This window comes from Oncorhynchus clarkii, chromosome 13 (genome assembly GCF_045791955.1).
Source record: "Oncorhynchus clarkii lewisi isolate Uvic-CL-2024 chromosome 13, UVic_Ocla_1.0, whole genome shotgun sequence".
NCBI lineage: Eukaryota > Metazoa > Chordata > Actinopteri > Salmoniformes > Salmonidae > Oncorhynchus > Oncorhynchus clarkii.
In genome coordinates, this window is record NC_092159.1 from 6043616 (window position 1) to 6063430 (window position 19815).

Consider the following 19815-nt stretch of genomic DNA (forward strand, 5'->3'; position numbering starts at 1 on the left):
CCAACATCACAACAACATCACAACAACATCAATATAATATAACCACATTCTGTCACAACAACATCAATATAATATAACCACATTCCAACATCACAACATCATCAATATAATATAACCACATTCCAACATCACAACAACATCAATATAATATAACCACATTCTGTCACAACAACATCAATATAATATAACCACATTCTGTCACAACAACATCAATATAATATAACCACATTCTGTCACAACAACATCAATATAATATAACCACATTCTGTCACAACAACATCAATATAATATAACCACATTCCAACATCACAACAACATCAATATAATATAACCACATTCCAACATCACAACAACATCAATATAATATAACCACATTCTGTCACAACAACATCAATATAATATAACCACATTCTGTCACAACAACATCAATATAATATAACCACATTCTGTCACAACAACATCAATATAATATAACCACATTCCAAAACAACATCAATATAATATAACCACATTCCAACAACATCAATATAATATAACCATATTCTGTCACAACAACATCAATATAATATAACCACATTCTGTCACAACAACATCAATATAATATAACCACATTCCAACATCACAACAACATCAATATAATATAACCACATTCCAACATCACAACAACATCAATATAATATAACCACATTCTGTCACAACAACATCAATATAATATAACCACATTCTGTCACAACAACATCAATATAATATAACCACATTCTGTCACAACAACATCAATATAATATAACCACATTCTGTCACAACAACATCAATATAATATAACCACATTCTGTCACAACAACATCAATATAATATAACCACATTCTGTCACAACAACATCAATATAATATAACCACATTCTGTCACAACAACATCAATATAATATAACCACATTCTGTCACAACAACATCAATATAATATAACCGCATTCTGTCACAACAACATTAATATAATATAACCACATTCTGTCACAACAACATCAATATAATATAACCATATTCCAACATCACAACAACATCAATATAATATAACCACATTCTGTCACAACAACATCAATATAATATAACCGCATTCTGTCACAACAACATTAATATAATATAACCACATTCTGTCACAACAACATCAATATAATATAACCATATTCCAACATCACAACAACATCAATATAATATAACCACATTCTGTCACAACAACATCAATATAATATAACCACATTCCAACATCACAACAACATCAATATAATATAACCACATTCTGTCACAACAACATCAATATAATATAACCACATTCTGTCACAACAACATCAATATAATATAACCACATTCTGTCACAACAACATCAATATAATATAACCATATTCCAACATCACAACAACATCAATATAATATAACCACATTCCAACATCACAACAACATCAATATAATATAACCACATTCTGTCACAACAACATCAATATAATATAACCACATTCCAACATCACAACAACATCAATATAATATAACCACATTCTGTCACAACAACATCAATATAATATAACCACATTCCAACATCACAACAACATCAATATAATATAACCATATTCCAACATCACAACAACATCAATATAATATAACCATATTCCAACATCACAACAACATCAATATAATATAACCATATTCTGTCACAACAACATCAATATAATATAACCACATTCCAACATCACAACAACATCAATATAATATAACCACATTCTGTCACAACAACATCAATATAATATAACCACATTCTGTCACAACAACATCAATATAATATAACCATATTCCAACATCACAACAACATCAATATAATATAACCACATTCCAACATCACAACAACATCAATATAATATAACCACATTCTGTCACAACAACATCAATATAATATAACCACATTCCAACATCACAACATCAATATAATATAACCACATTCCAACATCACAACAACATCAATATAATATAACCATATTCTGTCACAACAACATCAATATAATATAACCACATTCCAACATCACAACAACATCAATATAATATAACCACATTCTGTCACAACAACATCAATATAATATAACCACATTCCAACATCACAACAACATCAATATAATATAACCACATTCCAACATCACAACAACATCAATATAATATAACCACATTCTGTCACAACAACATCAATATAATATAACCACATTCTGTCACAACAACATCAATATAATATAACCACATTCTGTCACAACAACATCAATATAATATAACCACATTCTGTCACAACAACATCAATATAATATAACCACATTCTGTCACAACAACATCAATATAATATAACCACATTCTGTCACAACAACATCAATATAATATAACCACATTCTGTCACAACAACATCAATATAATATAACCACATTCTGTCACAACAACATCAATATAATATAACCGCATTCTGTCACAACAACATTAATATAATATAACCACATTCTGTCACAACAACATCAATATAATATAACCGCATTCAGTCACAACAACATCAATATAATATAACCACATTCTGTCACAACAACATCAATATAATATAACCACATTCTGTCACAACAACATCAATATAATATAACCACATTCTGTCACAACAACATCAATATAATATAACCACATTCCAACATCACAACAACATCAATATAATATAACCACATTCTGTCACAACAACATCAATATAATATAACCACATTCCAACATCACAACATCATCAATATAATATAACCACATTCTGTCACAACAACAATATAATATAACCACATTCTGTCACAACATCAATATAATATAACCACATTCTGTCACAACATCATCAATATAATATAACCACATTCCAACATCACAACAACATCAATATAATATAACCACATTCTGTCACAACAACATCAATATAATATAACCACATTCCAACATCACAACATCATCAATATAATATAACCACATTCCAACATCACAACAACATCAATATAATATAACCACATTCTGTCACAACAACATCAATATAATATAACCACATTCTGTCACAACAACATCAATATAATATAACCACATTCTGTCACAACAACATCAATATAATATAACCACATTCTGTCACAACAACATCAATATAATATAACCACATTCCAACATCACAACAACATCAACATAATATAACCACATTCCAACATCACAACAACATCAATATAATATAACCACATTCTGTCACAACAACATCAATATAATATAACCACATTCTGTCACAACAACATCAATATAATATAACCACATTCTGTCAAAACAACATCAATATAATATAACCACATTCCAACAACATCAATATAATATAACCATATTCTGTCACAACAACATCAATATAATATAACCACATTCTGTCACAACAACATCAATATAATATAACCACATTCCAACATCACAACAACATCAATATAATATAACCACATTCCAACATCACAACAACATCAATATAATATAACCACATTCTGTCACAACAACATCAATATAATATAACCACATTCTGTCACAACAACATCAATATAATATAACCACATTCTGTCACAACAACATCAATATAATATAACCACATTCTGTCACAACAACATCAATATAATATAACCACATTCTGTCACAACAACATCAATATAATATAACCACATTCTGTCACAACAACATCAATATAATATAACCACATTCTGTCACAACAACATCAATATAATATAACCACATTCTGTCACAACAACATCAATATAATATAACCGCATTCTGTCACAACAACATTAATATAATATAACCACATTCTGTCACAACAACATCAATATAATATAACCATATTCCAACATCACAACAACATCAATATAATATAACCACATTCTGTCACAACAACATCAATATAATATAACCGCATTCTGTCACAACAACATTAATATAATATAACCACATTCTGTCACAACAACATCAATATAATATAACCATATTCCAACATCACAACAACATCAATATAATATAACCACATTCTGTCACAACAACATCAATATAATATAACCACATTCCAACATCACAACAACATCAATATAATATAACCACATTCTGTCACAACAACATCAATATAATATAACCACATTCTGTCACAACAACATCAATATAATATAACCACATTCTGTCACAACAACATCAATATAATATAACCATATTCCAACATCACAACAACATCAATATAATATAACCACATTCCAACATCACAACAACATCAATATAATATAACCACATTCTGTCACAACAACATCAATATAATATAACCACATTCCAACATCACAACAACATCAATATAATATAACCACATTCTGTCACAACAACATCAATATAATATAACCACATTCCAACATCACAACAACATCAATATAATATAACCATATTCCAACATCACAACAACATCAATATAATATAACCATATTCCAACATCACAACAACATCAATATAATATAACCATATTCTGTCACAACAACATCAATATAATATAACCACATTCCAACATCACAACAACATCAATATAATATAACCACATTCTGTCACAACAACATCAATATAATATAACCACATTCTGTCACAACAACATCAATATAATATAACCATATTCCAACATCACAACAACATCAATATAATATAACCACATTCCAACATCACAACAACATCAATATAATATAACCACATTCTGTCACAACAACATCAATATAATATAACCACATTCCAACATCACAACATCAATATAATATAACCACATTCCAACATCACAACAACATCAATATAATATAACCATATTCTGTCACAACAACATCAATATAATATAACCACATTCCAACATCACAACAACATCAATATAATATAACCACATTCTGTCACAACAACATCAATATAATATAACCACATTCCAACATCACAACAACAATATAATATAACCACATTCTGTCACAACAACATCAATATAATATAACCACATTCTGTCACAACAACATCAATATAATATAACCACATTCCAACATCACAACATCATCAATATAATATAACCACATTCTGTCACAACAACAATATAATATAACCACATTCTGTCACAACAACATCAATATAATATAAGCACATTCCAACATCACAACATCAATATAATAAAACCACATTCCAACATCACAACAACATCAATATAATATAACCATATTCTGTCACAACAACATCAATATAATATAACCACATTCCAACATCACAACAACAATATAATATAACCACATTCTGTCACAACAACATCAATATAATATAACCACATTCTGTCACAACAACATCAATATAATATAACCACATTCCAACATCACAACATCATCAATATAATATAACCACATTCTGTCACAACAACAATATAATATAACCACATTCTGTCACAACATCAATATAATATAACCACATTCTGTCACAACATCAATATAATATAACCACATTCTGTCACAACATCAATATAATATAACCACATTCTGTCACAACATCATCAATATAATATAACCACATTCCAACATCACAACAACATCAATATAATATAACCACATTCTGTCACAACAACATCAATATAATATAACCACATTCCAACATCACAACATCATCAATATAATATAACCACATTCCAACATCACAACAACATCAATATAATATAACCACATTCTGTCACAACAACATCAATATAATATAACCACATTCTGTCACAACAACATCAATATAATATAACCACATTCTGTCACAACAACATCAATATAATATAACCATATTCTGTCACAACAACATCAATATAATATAACCACATTCTGTCACAACAACATCAATATAATATAACCACATTCTGTCACAACAACATCAATATAATATAACCACATTCCAACATCACAACAACATCAATATAATATAACCACATTCTGTCACAACAACATCAATATAATATAACCACATTCTGTCACAACAACATCAATATAATATAACCACATTCCAACAACAACATCAATATAATATAACCACATTCCAACATCACAACAACATCAATATAATATAACCACATTCTGTCACAACAACATCAATATAATATAACCATATTCTGTCACAACAACATCAATATAATATAACCACATTCCAACATCACAACAACATCAATATAATATAACCACATTCCAACATCACAACAACATCAATATAATATAACCACATTCTGTCACAACAACATCAATATAATATAACCATATTCTGTCACAACAACATCAATATAATATAACCACATTCTGTCACAACAACATCAATATAATATAACCACATTCCAACAACATCAATATAATATAACCATATTCTGTCACAACAACATCAATATAATATAACCACATTCCAACATCACAACAACATCAATATAATATAACCACATTCCAACATCACAACAACATCAATATAATATAACCACATTCTGTCACAACAACATCAATATAATATAACCATATTCTGTCACAACAACATCAATATAATATAACCACATTCTGTCACAACAACATCAATATAATATAACCACATTCTGTCACAACAACATCAATATAATATAACCACATTCCAACATCCCAACAACATCAATATAATAAAACCACATTCTGTCACAACAACATCAATATAATATAACCACATTCTGTCACAACAACATCAATATAATATAACCATATTCCAACATCACAACAACATCAATATAATATAACCACATTCTGTCACAACAACATCAATATAATATAACCATATTCCAACATCACAACAACATCAATATAATATAACCACATTCTGTCACAACAACATCAATATAATATAACCATATTCTGTCACAACAACATCAATATAATATAACCACATTCTGTCACAACAACATCAATATAATATAACCATATTCTGTCACAACAACATCAATATAATATAACCACATTCCAACATCACAACAACATCAATATAATATAACCACATTCTGTCACAACAACATCAATATAATATAACCACATTCTGTCACAACAACATCAATATAATATAACCACATTCCAACATCACAACAACATCAATATAATATAACCACATTCCAACATCACAACAACATCAATATAATATAACCACATTCTGTCACAACAACATCAATATAATATAACCACATTCCAACATCATAACAACATCAATATAATATAACCACATTCTGTCACAACAACATCAATATAATATAACCACATTCTGTCACAACAACATCAATATAATATAACCACATTCCAACATCAATATAATATAACCACATTCTGTCACAACAACATCAATATAATATAACCACATTCCAACATCAATATAATATAACCACATTCCAACATCAATATAATATAACCACATTCTGTCACAACAACATCAATATAATATAACCACATTCCAACATCAATATAATATAACCACATTCTGTCACAACAACATCAATATAATATAACCACATTCCAACATCAATATAATATAACCACATTCCAACATCAATATAATATAACCACATTCCAACATCACAACAACATCAATATAATATAACCATATTCCAACATCACAACAACATCAATATAATATAACCACATTCTGTCAGAACAACATCAATATAATATAACCATATTCTGTCACAACATCATCAATATAATATAACCACATTCTGTCACAACAACATCAATATAATATAACCATATTCCAACATCACAACAACATCAATATAATATAACCACATTCTGTCACAACAACATCAATATAATATAACCACATTCCAACATCACAACAACATCAATATAATATAACCATATTCTGTCACAACAACATCAATATAATATAACCACATTCTGTCACAACAACATCAATGTAATATAACCACATTCCAACATCACAACAACATCAATATAATATAACCATATTCTGTCACAACAACATCAATATAATATAACCATATTCTGTCACAACAACATCAATATAATATAACCATATTCTGTCACAACAACATCAATATAATATAACCACATTCTGTCACAACAACATCAATATAATATAACCACATTCCAACATCACAACAACATCAATATAATATAACCATATTCTGTCACAACAACATCAATATAATATAACCACATTCTGTCACAACAACATCAATATAATATAACCACATTCTGTCACAGCAACATCAATATAATATAACCATATTCCAACATCACAACAACATCAATATAATATAACCATATTCTGTCACAACAACATCAATATAATATAACCATATTCTGTCACAACAACATCAATATAATATAACCACATTCTGTCACAACATCATCAATATAATATAACCATATTCTGTCACAACAACATCAATATAATATAACCATATTCTGTCACAACAACATCAATATAATATAACCATATTCTGTCACAACAACATCAATATAATATAACCATATTCTGTCACAACAACATCAATATAATATAACCACATTCTGTCACAACAACATCAATATAATATAACCACATTCCAACATCACAACAACATCAATATAATATAACCATATTCTGTCACAACAACATCAATATAATATAACCATATTCTGTCACAACAACATCAATATAATATAACCATATTCTGTCACAACAACATCAATATAATATAACCACATTCTGTCACAACAACATCAATATAATATAACCATATTCTGTCACAACAACATCAATATAATATAACCATATTCCAACATCACAACAACATCAATATAATATAACCACATTCTGTCACAACAACATCAATATAATATAACCATATTCTGTCACAACAACATCAATATAATATAACCATATTCCAACATCACAACAACATCAATATAATATAACCACATTCTGTCACAACAACATCAATATAATATAACCACATTCCAACATCACAACAACATCAATATAATATAACCACATTCTGTCACAACAACATCAATATAATATAACCACATTCTGTCACAACATCATCAATATAATATAACCACATTCTGTCACAACAACATCAATATAATATAACCACATTCTGTCACAACAACATCAATATAAGATAACCACATTCTGTCACAACATCATCAATATAATATAACCACATTCCAACATCACAACATCATCAATATAATATAACCATATTCTGTCAAAATAGAGGACAGACGCATGGCGGTGAGCCATCTCTCCTTCGTCTCCTCCTCCCTCCGTCCATCTCTCCTTCGTCTCCTCCTCCCTCCGTCCATCTCTCCTTCGTCTCCTCCTCACTCTGTCCATCTCTCCTTCGTCTCCTCCTCCCTCCGTCCATCTCCCCTTCGTCTCCTCCTCCCTCCGTCTATCTCTCCTTTCATCGCCTCCTTCTTCCTTCCATCTCCTCCCTAACTCCATCTACCTCTTTATCCCTCCCTCCCTCCCTCCCTCCATCTCACTCTACGTTAGTAGTCTGTTCATTATGTGTGTGTTTATCATGGATTCAGGACAGTAGGGGTCGTGACTTGGAAATAATAAGACACAATTATTGTGAGTCATAGTCTAATGCCACACACACACACACACACACACACACACACACACACACACACACACACACACACACACACACACACACACACACACACACACACACACAAATACACACACACACACACATAAATACACACACACACAAATACACACACACACACACACAAATGCACACACATAAATACACACACACACTTCCCATGCTTTCCCTTTTTAGACTCTTTCAGGCTGTTTTTTCAGATCTTATTTTCTTTGTTGATTTGGTTATGCATCTCCCTCCTCTCCTCCTCCCCTCCTCTCCTCCTCCCCTCCTCTCCTCCTCTCTTTCTCTACTCCCCTCCTCTACTGCTTCTCCTTCATCTGCCTCCTCCCCTCCTCTCCTCCTCTCCTCCTCTCTTTCTCTACTGTTTCTCCTCCTCTACTGCTTCTCCTTCATCTCCCTCCTCTCCTCCTCTCTTTCTCTACTGTTTCTCCTCCTCTACTGCTTCTCCTTCATCTGCCTCCTCCTCTCCTCCTCTGCTGCTTCTCCTTCATCTCCCTCCTCCTCTCCTCCTCCTCTCTTCCTCTCCTCCTCCTCTCCTCCTCCACTGCTTCTCCTTCATCTGCCTCCTCCTCTCCTTCTCTCTTCCTCTCCTCTCCTCCTCCCCTCCTCTGTTGCTTCTCCTTCCTCTCCTCCTCCTCTCCTCCTCCCCTCCTCTCTTTCTCTACTGTTTCTTCTACTCCACTGCTTCTCCTTCATCTGCCTCCTCCTCTCCTCCTCTCCACTCCCCTCCTCCCCTCCTCTACTGCTTCTCCTTCATCTCCCTCCTCCCATCCTCCTCTCCTCCTCTCTTCCTCTCCTCCTCCTCTCCTCCTCTACTGTTTCTCCTTCATCTGCCTCCTCCTCTCCTCCTCTGCTGCTTCTCCTTCATCTCCCTCCTCCTCTCCTCCTCCTCTCTTCCTCTCCTCCTCCTCTCCTCCTCCACTGCTTCTCCATCATCTGCCTCCTCCTCTCCTTCTCTCTTCCTCTCCTCCTCTTCTCCTGTCCTCCTCTCTTCCTCTCATCCTCTACTGCTTCTCCTTCATCTGCCTCCTCCTCTCCTCCTCTCTTCGTCTCCTCCTCTCCTCCTCCCCTCCTCTACTGATTCTCCTTCATCTGCCTCCTCCTCTCCTCCTCTCTTCCTCTCCTCCTCTCCTCCTCCCCTCCTCTACTGATTCTCCTTCATCTCCCATGTCCTCCCTCTCTCCTCCTCCTCTAATCTGTTCCAGTGTGTACAGATGTAACAGTTGACAGATCTCCAGTGGTGTCCTACAGCTCAACTGGTCAGTACGTTGTCAAGGAGGGCGGTCAGGTGTGTTGGGGTCAGAGGACCACCGGTTGGAGCCCAGTAAGGGGACAAGGACAGTGGAGGAAGAGAAGCAATTAGCAACACACTGACGTTGGTCTCACAGCAACAACAGACAGTTAGATAGTAAACAGGGACATTTATCCCTCTCCTCTCCTCTCCTCTCCTCTCCTCTCCTCTCCTCTCCTCTCCTCTCCTCTGTTCCAGAAATAACAGCAGACCGATAGATGGTAAACAGGAACATTTATCCCTCTCCTCTCCTCTCCTCTCCTCTCCTCTCCTCTCCTCTGTTCCAGAAATAACAGCAGACTGATAGATGGTAAACAGGAACATTTATTTCAGGTTTAACATAAAGAACCATGCTGTCTCTCTCAACACATTATCAATATTATATAGAGGCCCAAATGATACCTTATTCTCTATATAGTGCACTTGTATAGACCAGAGCAAAATTCTCTATATAGTGCACTTCTATAGACCAGAGCTCTATTCTCTATATAGTGCACTTCTATAGACCAGAGCTCTATTCTCTACATAGTGCACTTCTATAGACCAGAGCCCTATATTTCCTATATAGTGCACTACATTAGACCAGAGCCCTATTCCCGATATAGTGCACTACATTAGACCAGAGTCCTATTTCCTATATAGTGCACTACATTAGACCAGAGCCCTATTCCCGATATGGTGCACTACTTTGGGCTCTAGTCATAAAGTAGAACAACATATTCAACTTCTGTGTTTCTTTCTTTTCTCCACAACCCCAGACTGTCTCCACAACCCCAGACTGTCTCCACAACCCCAGACTGTCTCCACAACCCCAGACTGTCTCCACAACCCCAGACTGTTTCCATCTTCAGTCAGAATGTATTTTCCTCAAATATATAGACACACCAACTGTCCCAGATACAGGCTCTCTCTCTCTATATATAGAGATATAGTCCATCAGTCCTCCTCCTCCTCCTCTCTCTAGAGATATAGTCCATCAGTCCTCCTCTCTCTCTCTATAGATATAGTCCATCAGTCCTCCTCCTCTCTCTAGAGATATAGTCCATCAGTCCTCCTCCTCTCTCTAGAGATATAGTCCATCAGTACTCCTCCTCTCTCTAGAGATATAGTCCATCAGTCCTCCTCCTCCTCCTCTCTCTCTCTAGAGATATCGTCCATCAGTTCTCCTTCTCCTCCTCTCTCTCTAGAGATATAGTCAATCAGTCCTCCTTCTCCTCCTCTCTCTAGAGATATAGTCCATCAGTCCCCCTCCTCTCTCTAGAGATATAGTCCATCAGTCCTCCTTCTCCTCCTCCTCTCTATAGAGATATAGTCCATTAGTCCTCCTTCTCCTCTCTCTAGAGATATAGTCAATCAGTCCTCCTTCTCCTCCTCTCTCTATAGAGATATAGTCCATCCTCTCTCTAGAGATATAGTCCATCAGTCCTCCTTCTCCTCCTCTCTCTAGAGATATAGTACATCAGTCCTCCTTCTCCTCTTCTCTCTCTATAGAGATATAGTCAATCAGTCCTCCTTCTCCTCCTCTCTCTCTAGAGATAAAGTCCATCTGTCCTCCTTCTCCTCCTCTCTCTCTATAGATAGAGTCCATCAGTCCTCCTTCTCCTCCTCCCCTCCTCTTCTTCCTCTCAAGATATAGTCATCAGTCTCTCACCCACTCCCCTCCCACTCCTCCTCCTCCTCCTCCTCCTCTCTGTGTATAGAGATATAGTCCGTCAGTCTCTCTCCTCTCCTCTCCCTCCTCCCCTCCTCTCCTCCTCTATCCATCGCTCTGTATAACATGAAACAGGGTCACGTTATAGATGACCTGATGTCCATTGTTCCATGTGTAGAGGGCCCTCTCTCTGGGGTTGTAGTCCATCATGGAGATGTGAGAGTACTGGTTGTGGAAGGGGATGTCTGTGTACTCATAGCTGGAGGAGTTGGTGTGGTAAGCAAAGTGGACCTTAGCTCCGGCCAGATGGGAGTTGGTGACGTACAGGGTACCACAGATCATGAAGGTCTCCCCTGCGCTGCGTTTAGGAAACCCTGTGTCCCAACTCTGGAGAATGTCGAGAGAACGAGGATCCAACCGACTGACCTGGAGAGAGGGAGGGAGGGGGTGAGGGAGGAAGGAAGGAAGGAAGGAAGGAAGGAAGGGAGGGAACGACGGGGTGAGGGAGGGAGGGGGTGAGGGAGGGAGGGATGGAGGGAGGGAGGGAACGACGGGATGAGGGAGGGAGGGGGTGAGGGAGGGAGGGATGGAGGGATGGGGTGAGGGGGGAGGGGGTGATGGGGGAGAGAGGAAGGGAGGGAACGAGTGGGTGAGGGAGGGAGGGAGGGAACGAGGGGTGAGGGAGGGAGGGAGGGAATGAGTGGGTGAGGGAGGCAGGGAGGGAACGAGGGGGGTGAGGGGGAGGGGGTGATGGGGGAGGGAGGAAGGGAGGGAGGGAACGAGGGGGTGAGGGAGGGAGGGAGATAAAGGAGAGAGAGATGTGACCTTCGACACACAGACATCCTCCCTACCAGTATGTTAGAGATGTAGACTACCTACCAGTACGTTAGAGATGTAGACTATCTACCAGTATGTTGGAGGTCTAGACTACCTACCAGTATGTTAGAGATGTAGACTACATACCAGTATGTTAGAGATGTAGACTACCTACCAATATGTTAGAGATGTAGACTACATACCAGTATGTTAGAGATGTAGACTACCTACCAATATGTTAGAGATGTAGACTACCTACCAGTAGAGGTGTAGACTACCTACCAGTATGTTAGAGATGTAGACTACATACCAGTATGTTAGCGGTGTAGACTACCTACCAGTATGTTAGAGATGTAGACTACCTACCAGTATGTTGGAGGTGTAGACTACCTACCAGTATGTTAGAGATGTAGACTACATACCAGTATGTTAGAGATGTAGACTACCTACCAATATGTTAGAGATGTAGACTACCTACCAGTAGGGGTGTAGACTACCTACCAGTAGAGATGTAGACTACCTACCAGTAGAGATGTAGACTACCTACCAGTATGTTAGAGGTGTAGACTACCTACCAGTAGAGGTGTAGACTACCTACCAGTAGAGATGTAGACTACCTACCAGTATGTTAGAGGTGTAGACTACTACCAGTAGAGATGTAGACTACCTACCAGTAAAGATGTAGACTACCTACCAGTATGTTAGAGGTGTAGACTACCTACCAGTATGTTAGAGGTGTAGACTACCTACCAGTAGAGATGTAGACTACCTACCAGTATGTTAGAGGTGTAGACTACCTACCAGTATGTTAGAGGTGTAGACTACCTACCAGTAGAGATGTAGACTACCTACCAGTATGTTAGAGGTGTAGACTACCTACTAATATGTTAGAGGTGTAGACTACCTACCAGTATGTTAGAGGTGTAGACTACCTACCAGTATGTTAGAGATGTAGACTACCTACCAGTATGTTAGAGGTGTAGACTACCTACCAATATGTTGGATGTGTAGACTACCTACCAGTATGTTAGAGATGTAGACTACCTACCAGTACGTTAGAGGTGTAGACTATCTACCAGTATGTTAGAGATGTAGACTACATACCAGTATGTTAGAGATGTAGACTACCTACCAGTATGTTAGAGATGTAGACTACCTACCAGTATGTTAGAGATGTAGACTACCTACCAGTATGTTAGAGGTGTAGACTACCTACCAGTATGTTAGAGATGTAGACTACCTACCAGTACGTTAGAGGTGTAGACGATCTACCAGTATGTTAGAGATGTAGACTACCTACCAATATGTTAGAGATGTAGACTACCTACCAGTAGAGGTGTAGACTACCTACCAGTATGTTAGAGGTGTAGACTACTACCAGTAGAGGTGTAGACTACCTACCAGTATGATAGAGGTGTAGACTACTACCAGTATGATAGCGATGTAGACTACCTACCAGTAGAGATGTAGACTACCTACCAGTATGTTAGAGGTGTAGACTACCTACCAATATGTTGGAGGTGTAGACTACCTACCAGTATGTTAGAGGTGTAGACTACCTACCAGTATGTTAGAGATGTAGACTACCTACCAGTATATTAGAGATGTAGACTACCTACCAGTATGTTAGAGGTGTAGACTACCTACCAGTATGTTAGAGATGTAGACTACCTACCAGTACGTTAGAGGTGTAGACTATCTACCAGTATGATAGAGGTGTAGACTACCTACCAGTATGTTAGAGATGTAGACTACCTACCAGTATGTTAGAGGTGTAGACTATCTACCAGTATGATAGAGGTGTAGACTACCTACCAGTATGTTAGAGATGTAGACTACCTACCAGTATGTTAGAGGTGTAGACTATCTACCAGTATGATAGAGGTGTAGACTACCTACCAGTATGTTGGAGATGTAGACTACCTACCAGTACGTTAGAGGTGTAGACTACCTACCAGTACGTTAGAGGTGTAGACTACCTACCAGTATGTTAGAGGTGTAGACCACCTACCAGTATGTTCCCAGCGTTAGGTATGGAGGTGTAGACTACCTACCAGTATGTTGGAGGTGTAGACTACCTACCAGTATGTTAGAGGTGTAGACTACCTACCAGTATGTTAGAGGTGTAGACTACCTACCAGTATGTTAGAGGTGTAGACTACCTACCAGTATGTTAGAGGTGTAGACTACCTACCAGTATGTTAGAGGTGTAGACTAACTACCAGTATGTTAGAGGTGTAGACTACCTACCAGTATGTTAGAGGTGTAGACTACCTACCAGTATGTTAGAGATGTAGACTACCTACCAGTAGGTTAGAGATGTAGACTACCTACCAGTATGTTAGAGGTGTAGACTACCTACCAGTATGTTAGAGGTGTAGACTACCTACCAGTATGTTAGAGATGTAGACTACCTACCAGTATGTTAGAGATGTAGACTACCTACCAGTATGTTAGAGGTGTAGACTAACTACCAGTATGTTAGAGGTGTAGACTACCTACCAGTATGTTAGAGGTGTAGACTACCTACCAGTACGTTAGAGGTGTAGACTACCTACCAGTACGTTAGAGGTGTAGACTACCTACCAGTATGTTAGAGGTGTAGACCACCTACCAGTATGTTCCCAGCGTTAGGTATGGAGGTGTAGACTACCTACCAGTATGTTGGAGGTGTAGACTACCTACCAGTATGTTAGAGGTGTAGACTACCTACCAGTATGTTAGAGGTGTAGACTACCTACCAGTATGTTAGAGGTGTAGACTACCTACCAGTATGTTAGAGGTGTAGACTACCTACCAGTATGTTAGAGGTGTAGACTAACTACCAGTATGTTAGAGGTGTAGACTACCTACCAGTATGTTAGAGGTGTAGACTACCTACCAGTATGTTAGAGATGTAGACTACCTACCAGTAGGTTAGAGATGTAGACTACCTACCAGTATGTTAGAGGTGTAGACTACCTACCAGTATGTTAGAGGTGTAGACTACCTACCAGTATGTTAGAGATGTAGACTACCTACCAGTATGTTAGAGATGTAGACTACATACCAGTAGGTTAGAGATGTAGACTACCTACCAGTATGTTAGAGGTGTAGACTACCTACCAGTATGTTAGAGGTGTAGACTACCTACCAGTATGTTAGAGATGTAGACTACCTACCAGCATGTTAGAGATGTAGACTACCTACCAGTAGGTTAGAGATGGAGACTACCTACCAGTATGTTAGAGGTGTAGACTACCTACCAGTATGTTAGAGATGTAGACTACCCACCAGTACGTTAGAGGTGTAGACTACCTACCAGTATGTTAGAGGTGTAGACCACCTACCAGTATGTTCCCAGCGTTAGGTATGGATGTGTAGACTACCTACCAGTATGTTAGAGGTGTAGACTACCTACCAGTATGTTAGAGGTGTAGACTACCTACCAGTATGTTAGAGGTGTAGACTACCTACCAGTATGTTAGAGATGTAGACTACCTACCAGTATGTTGGAGGTGTAGACTACCTACCAGTATGTTAGAGATGTAGACTCCCTACCAGTATGTTAGAGATGTAGACTACAACCAGTATGTTGGAGGTGTAGACTACCTACCAGTATGTTGGAGGTGTAGACTACCTACCAGTATGTTAGAGATGTAGACTACCTACCAATATGTTAGAGATGTAGACTACCTACCAGTATGTTAGAGATGTAGACTACCTACCAATATGTTAGAGATGTAGACTACCTACCAGTATGTTAGAGGTGTAGACTAACTACCAGTATGTTAGAGGTGTAGACTACCTACCAGTACATTAGAGGTGTAGACTACCTACCAGTATGTTAGAGGTGTAGACCCCCTACCAGTATGTTCCCAGCGTTAGGTATGGAGGTGTAGACTACCTACCAGTATGTTAGAGGTGTAGACTACCTACCAGTATGTTAGAGGTGTAGACTACCTACCAATATGTTGGAGATGTAGACTACCTACCAGTATGTTGGAGGTGTAGACTACCTACCAGTATGTTGGAGATGTAGACTACCTACCAGTATGTTAGAGATGTAGACTCCCTACCAGTATGTTGGAGGTGTAGACTACCTACCAGTATGTTAGAGGTGTAGACTACCTACCAGTATGTTAGAGATGTAGACTACCTACCAGTATGTTGGAGGTGTAGACTACCTACCAGTATGTTAGAGGTGTAGACTACCTACCAATATGTTAGAGGTGTAGACTACCTACCAATATGTTAGAGATGTAGACTACTTACCAGTATGTTAGAGGTGTAGACTACCTACCAGTATGTTAGAGGTGTAGACTACCTACCAGTATGTTAGAGGTGTAGACTACCTACCAGTATGTTAGAGGTGTAGACTACCTACCAGTATGTTAGAGGTGTAGACTACCTACCAGTATGTTAGAGGTGTAGACTACCTACCAGTATGTTAGAGGTGTAGACTACCTACCAGTATGTTAGAGGTGTAGACTACCTACCAGTATGTTGGAGGTGTAGACTACCTACCAGTATGTTAGAGGTGTAGACTACCTACCAGTATGTTGGAGGTGTAGACTACCTACCAGTATGTTAGAGGTGTAGACTACCTACCAGTATGTTAGAGATGTAGACTACCTACCAGTATGTTGGAGGTGTAGACTACCTACCAGTATGTTAGAGATGTAGACTACCTACCAGTATGTTGGAGGTGTAGACTACCTACCAGTATGTTGGAGGTGTAGACTACCTACCAGTATGTTAGAGGTGTAGACTACCTACCAGTATGTTAGAGATGTAGACTACCTACCAGTATGTTAGAGATGTAGACTACCTACCAGTATGTTAGAGGTGTAGACTACCTACCAGTATGTTAGAGGTGTAGACTACCTACCAGTATGTTAGAGGTGTAGACTACCTACCAGTATGTTAGAGGTGTAGACTACCTACCAGTATGTTCCCAGCGTTAGGTATGGAGGTGTAGACTACCTACCAGTATGTTGGAGATGTAGACTACCTACCAGTATGTTAGAGATGTAGACTACCTACCAGTATGTTAGAGATGTAGACTACCTACCAGTATGTTAGAGATGTAGACTACCTACCAGTATGTTGGAGGTGTAGACTACCTACCAGTATGTTAGAGGTGTAGACTACCTACCAGTATGTTAGAGATGTAGACTACCTACCAGTATGTTAGAGGTGTAGACTACCTACCAATATGTTAGAGATGTAGACTACCTACCAGTATGTTAGAGGTGTAGACTACCTACCAGTATGTTAGAGATGTAGACTACCTACCAGTATGTTAGAGATTTAGACTACCTACCAGTATGTTAGAGGTGTAGACTACCTACCAATATGTTAGAGATGTAGACTACCTACCAGTATGTTGGAGGTGTAGACTACCTACCAGTATGTTCCCAGCGTTAGGTATGGAGGTGTAGACTACCTACCAGTATGTTGGAGATGTAGACTACCTACCAGTATGTTAGAGGTGTAGACTACCTACCAGTATGTTAGAGGTGTAGACTACCTACCAGTAAGTTAGAGGTGTAGACTACCTACTAGTATGTTAGAGGTGTAGACTACCTACCAGTATGTTCCCAGCGTTAGGTATGGAGGTGTAGACTGCCTACCAGTATGTTAGAGATGTAGACTACCTACCAGTATGTTAGAGGTGTAGACTACCTACCAATATGTTAGAGATGTAGACTACCTACCAGTATGTTAGAGGTGTAGACTACCTACCAGTATGTTAGAGATGTAGACTACCTACCAGTATGTTAGAGATTTAGACTACCTACCAGTATGTTAGAGGTGTAGACTACCTACCAATATGTTAGAGATGTAGACTACCTACCAGTATGTTGGAGGTGTAGACTACCTACCAGTATGTTAGAGGTGTAGACTACCTACCAATATGTTGGAGATGTAGACTACCTACCAGTATGTTAGAGGTGTAGACTACCTACCAGTATGTTAGAGGTGTAGACTACCTACCAGTATGTTAGAGGTGTAGACTACCTACCAGTATGTTAGAGGTGTAGACTACCTACCAGTATGTTAGAGGTGTAGACTACCTACCAGTATGTTAGAGGTGTAGACTACCTACCAGTATGTTCCCAGCGTTAGGTATGGAGGTGTAGACCACCTACCAGTATGTTAGAGGTGTAGACTACCTACCAGTATGTTAGAGGTGTAGACTACCTACCAGTATGTTAGAGGTGTAGACTACCTACCAGTACGTTAGAGGTGTAGACTACCTACCAGTATGTTGGAGGTGTAGACCACCTACCAGTATGTTAGAGGTGTAGACTACCTACCAGTACGTTAGAGGTGTAGACCACCTACCAGTATGTTAGAGGTGTAG

At 37.5% G+C, this 19815-nt stretch overlaps 1 protein-coding gene across 1 annotated transcript in view; it reads right to left on the bottom strand.

The window, feature by feature from the left end:
- Nucleotides 1-12755: 12755 nt before the first annotated feature.
- The window catches only part of LOC139424206 (noelin-2-like), a 37887-nt gene continuing 30827 nt past the window's right edge, over nt 12756-19815 (bottom strand). The window contains exon 5 of the mRNA XM_071175885.1: nt 12756-13076. Coding sequence (XP_071031986.1) covers nt 12756-13076 — 321 coding nt within the window. The remainder of the gene's footprint in view (nt 13077-19815) is intronic.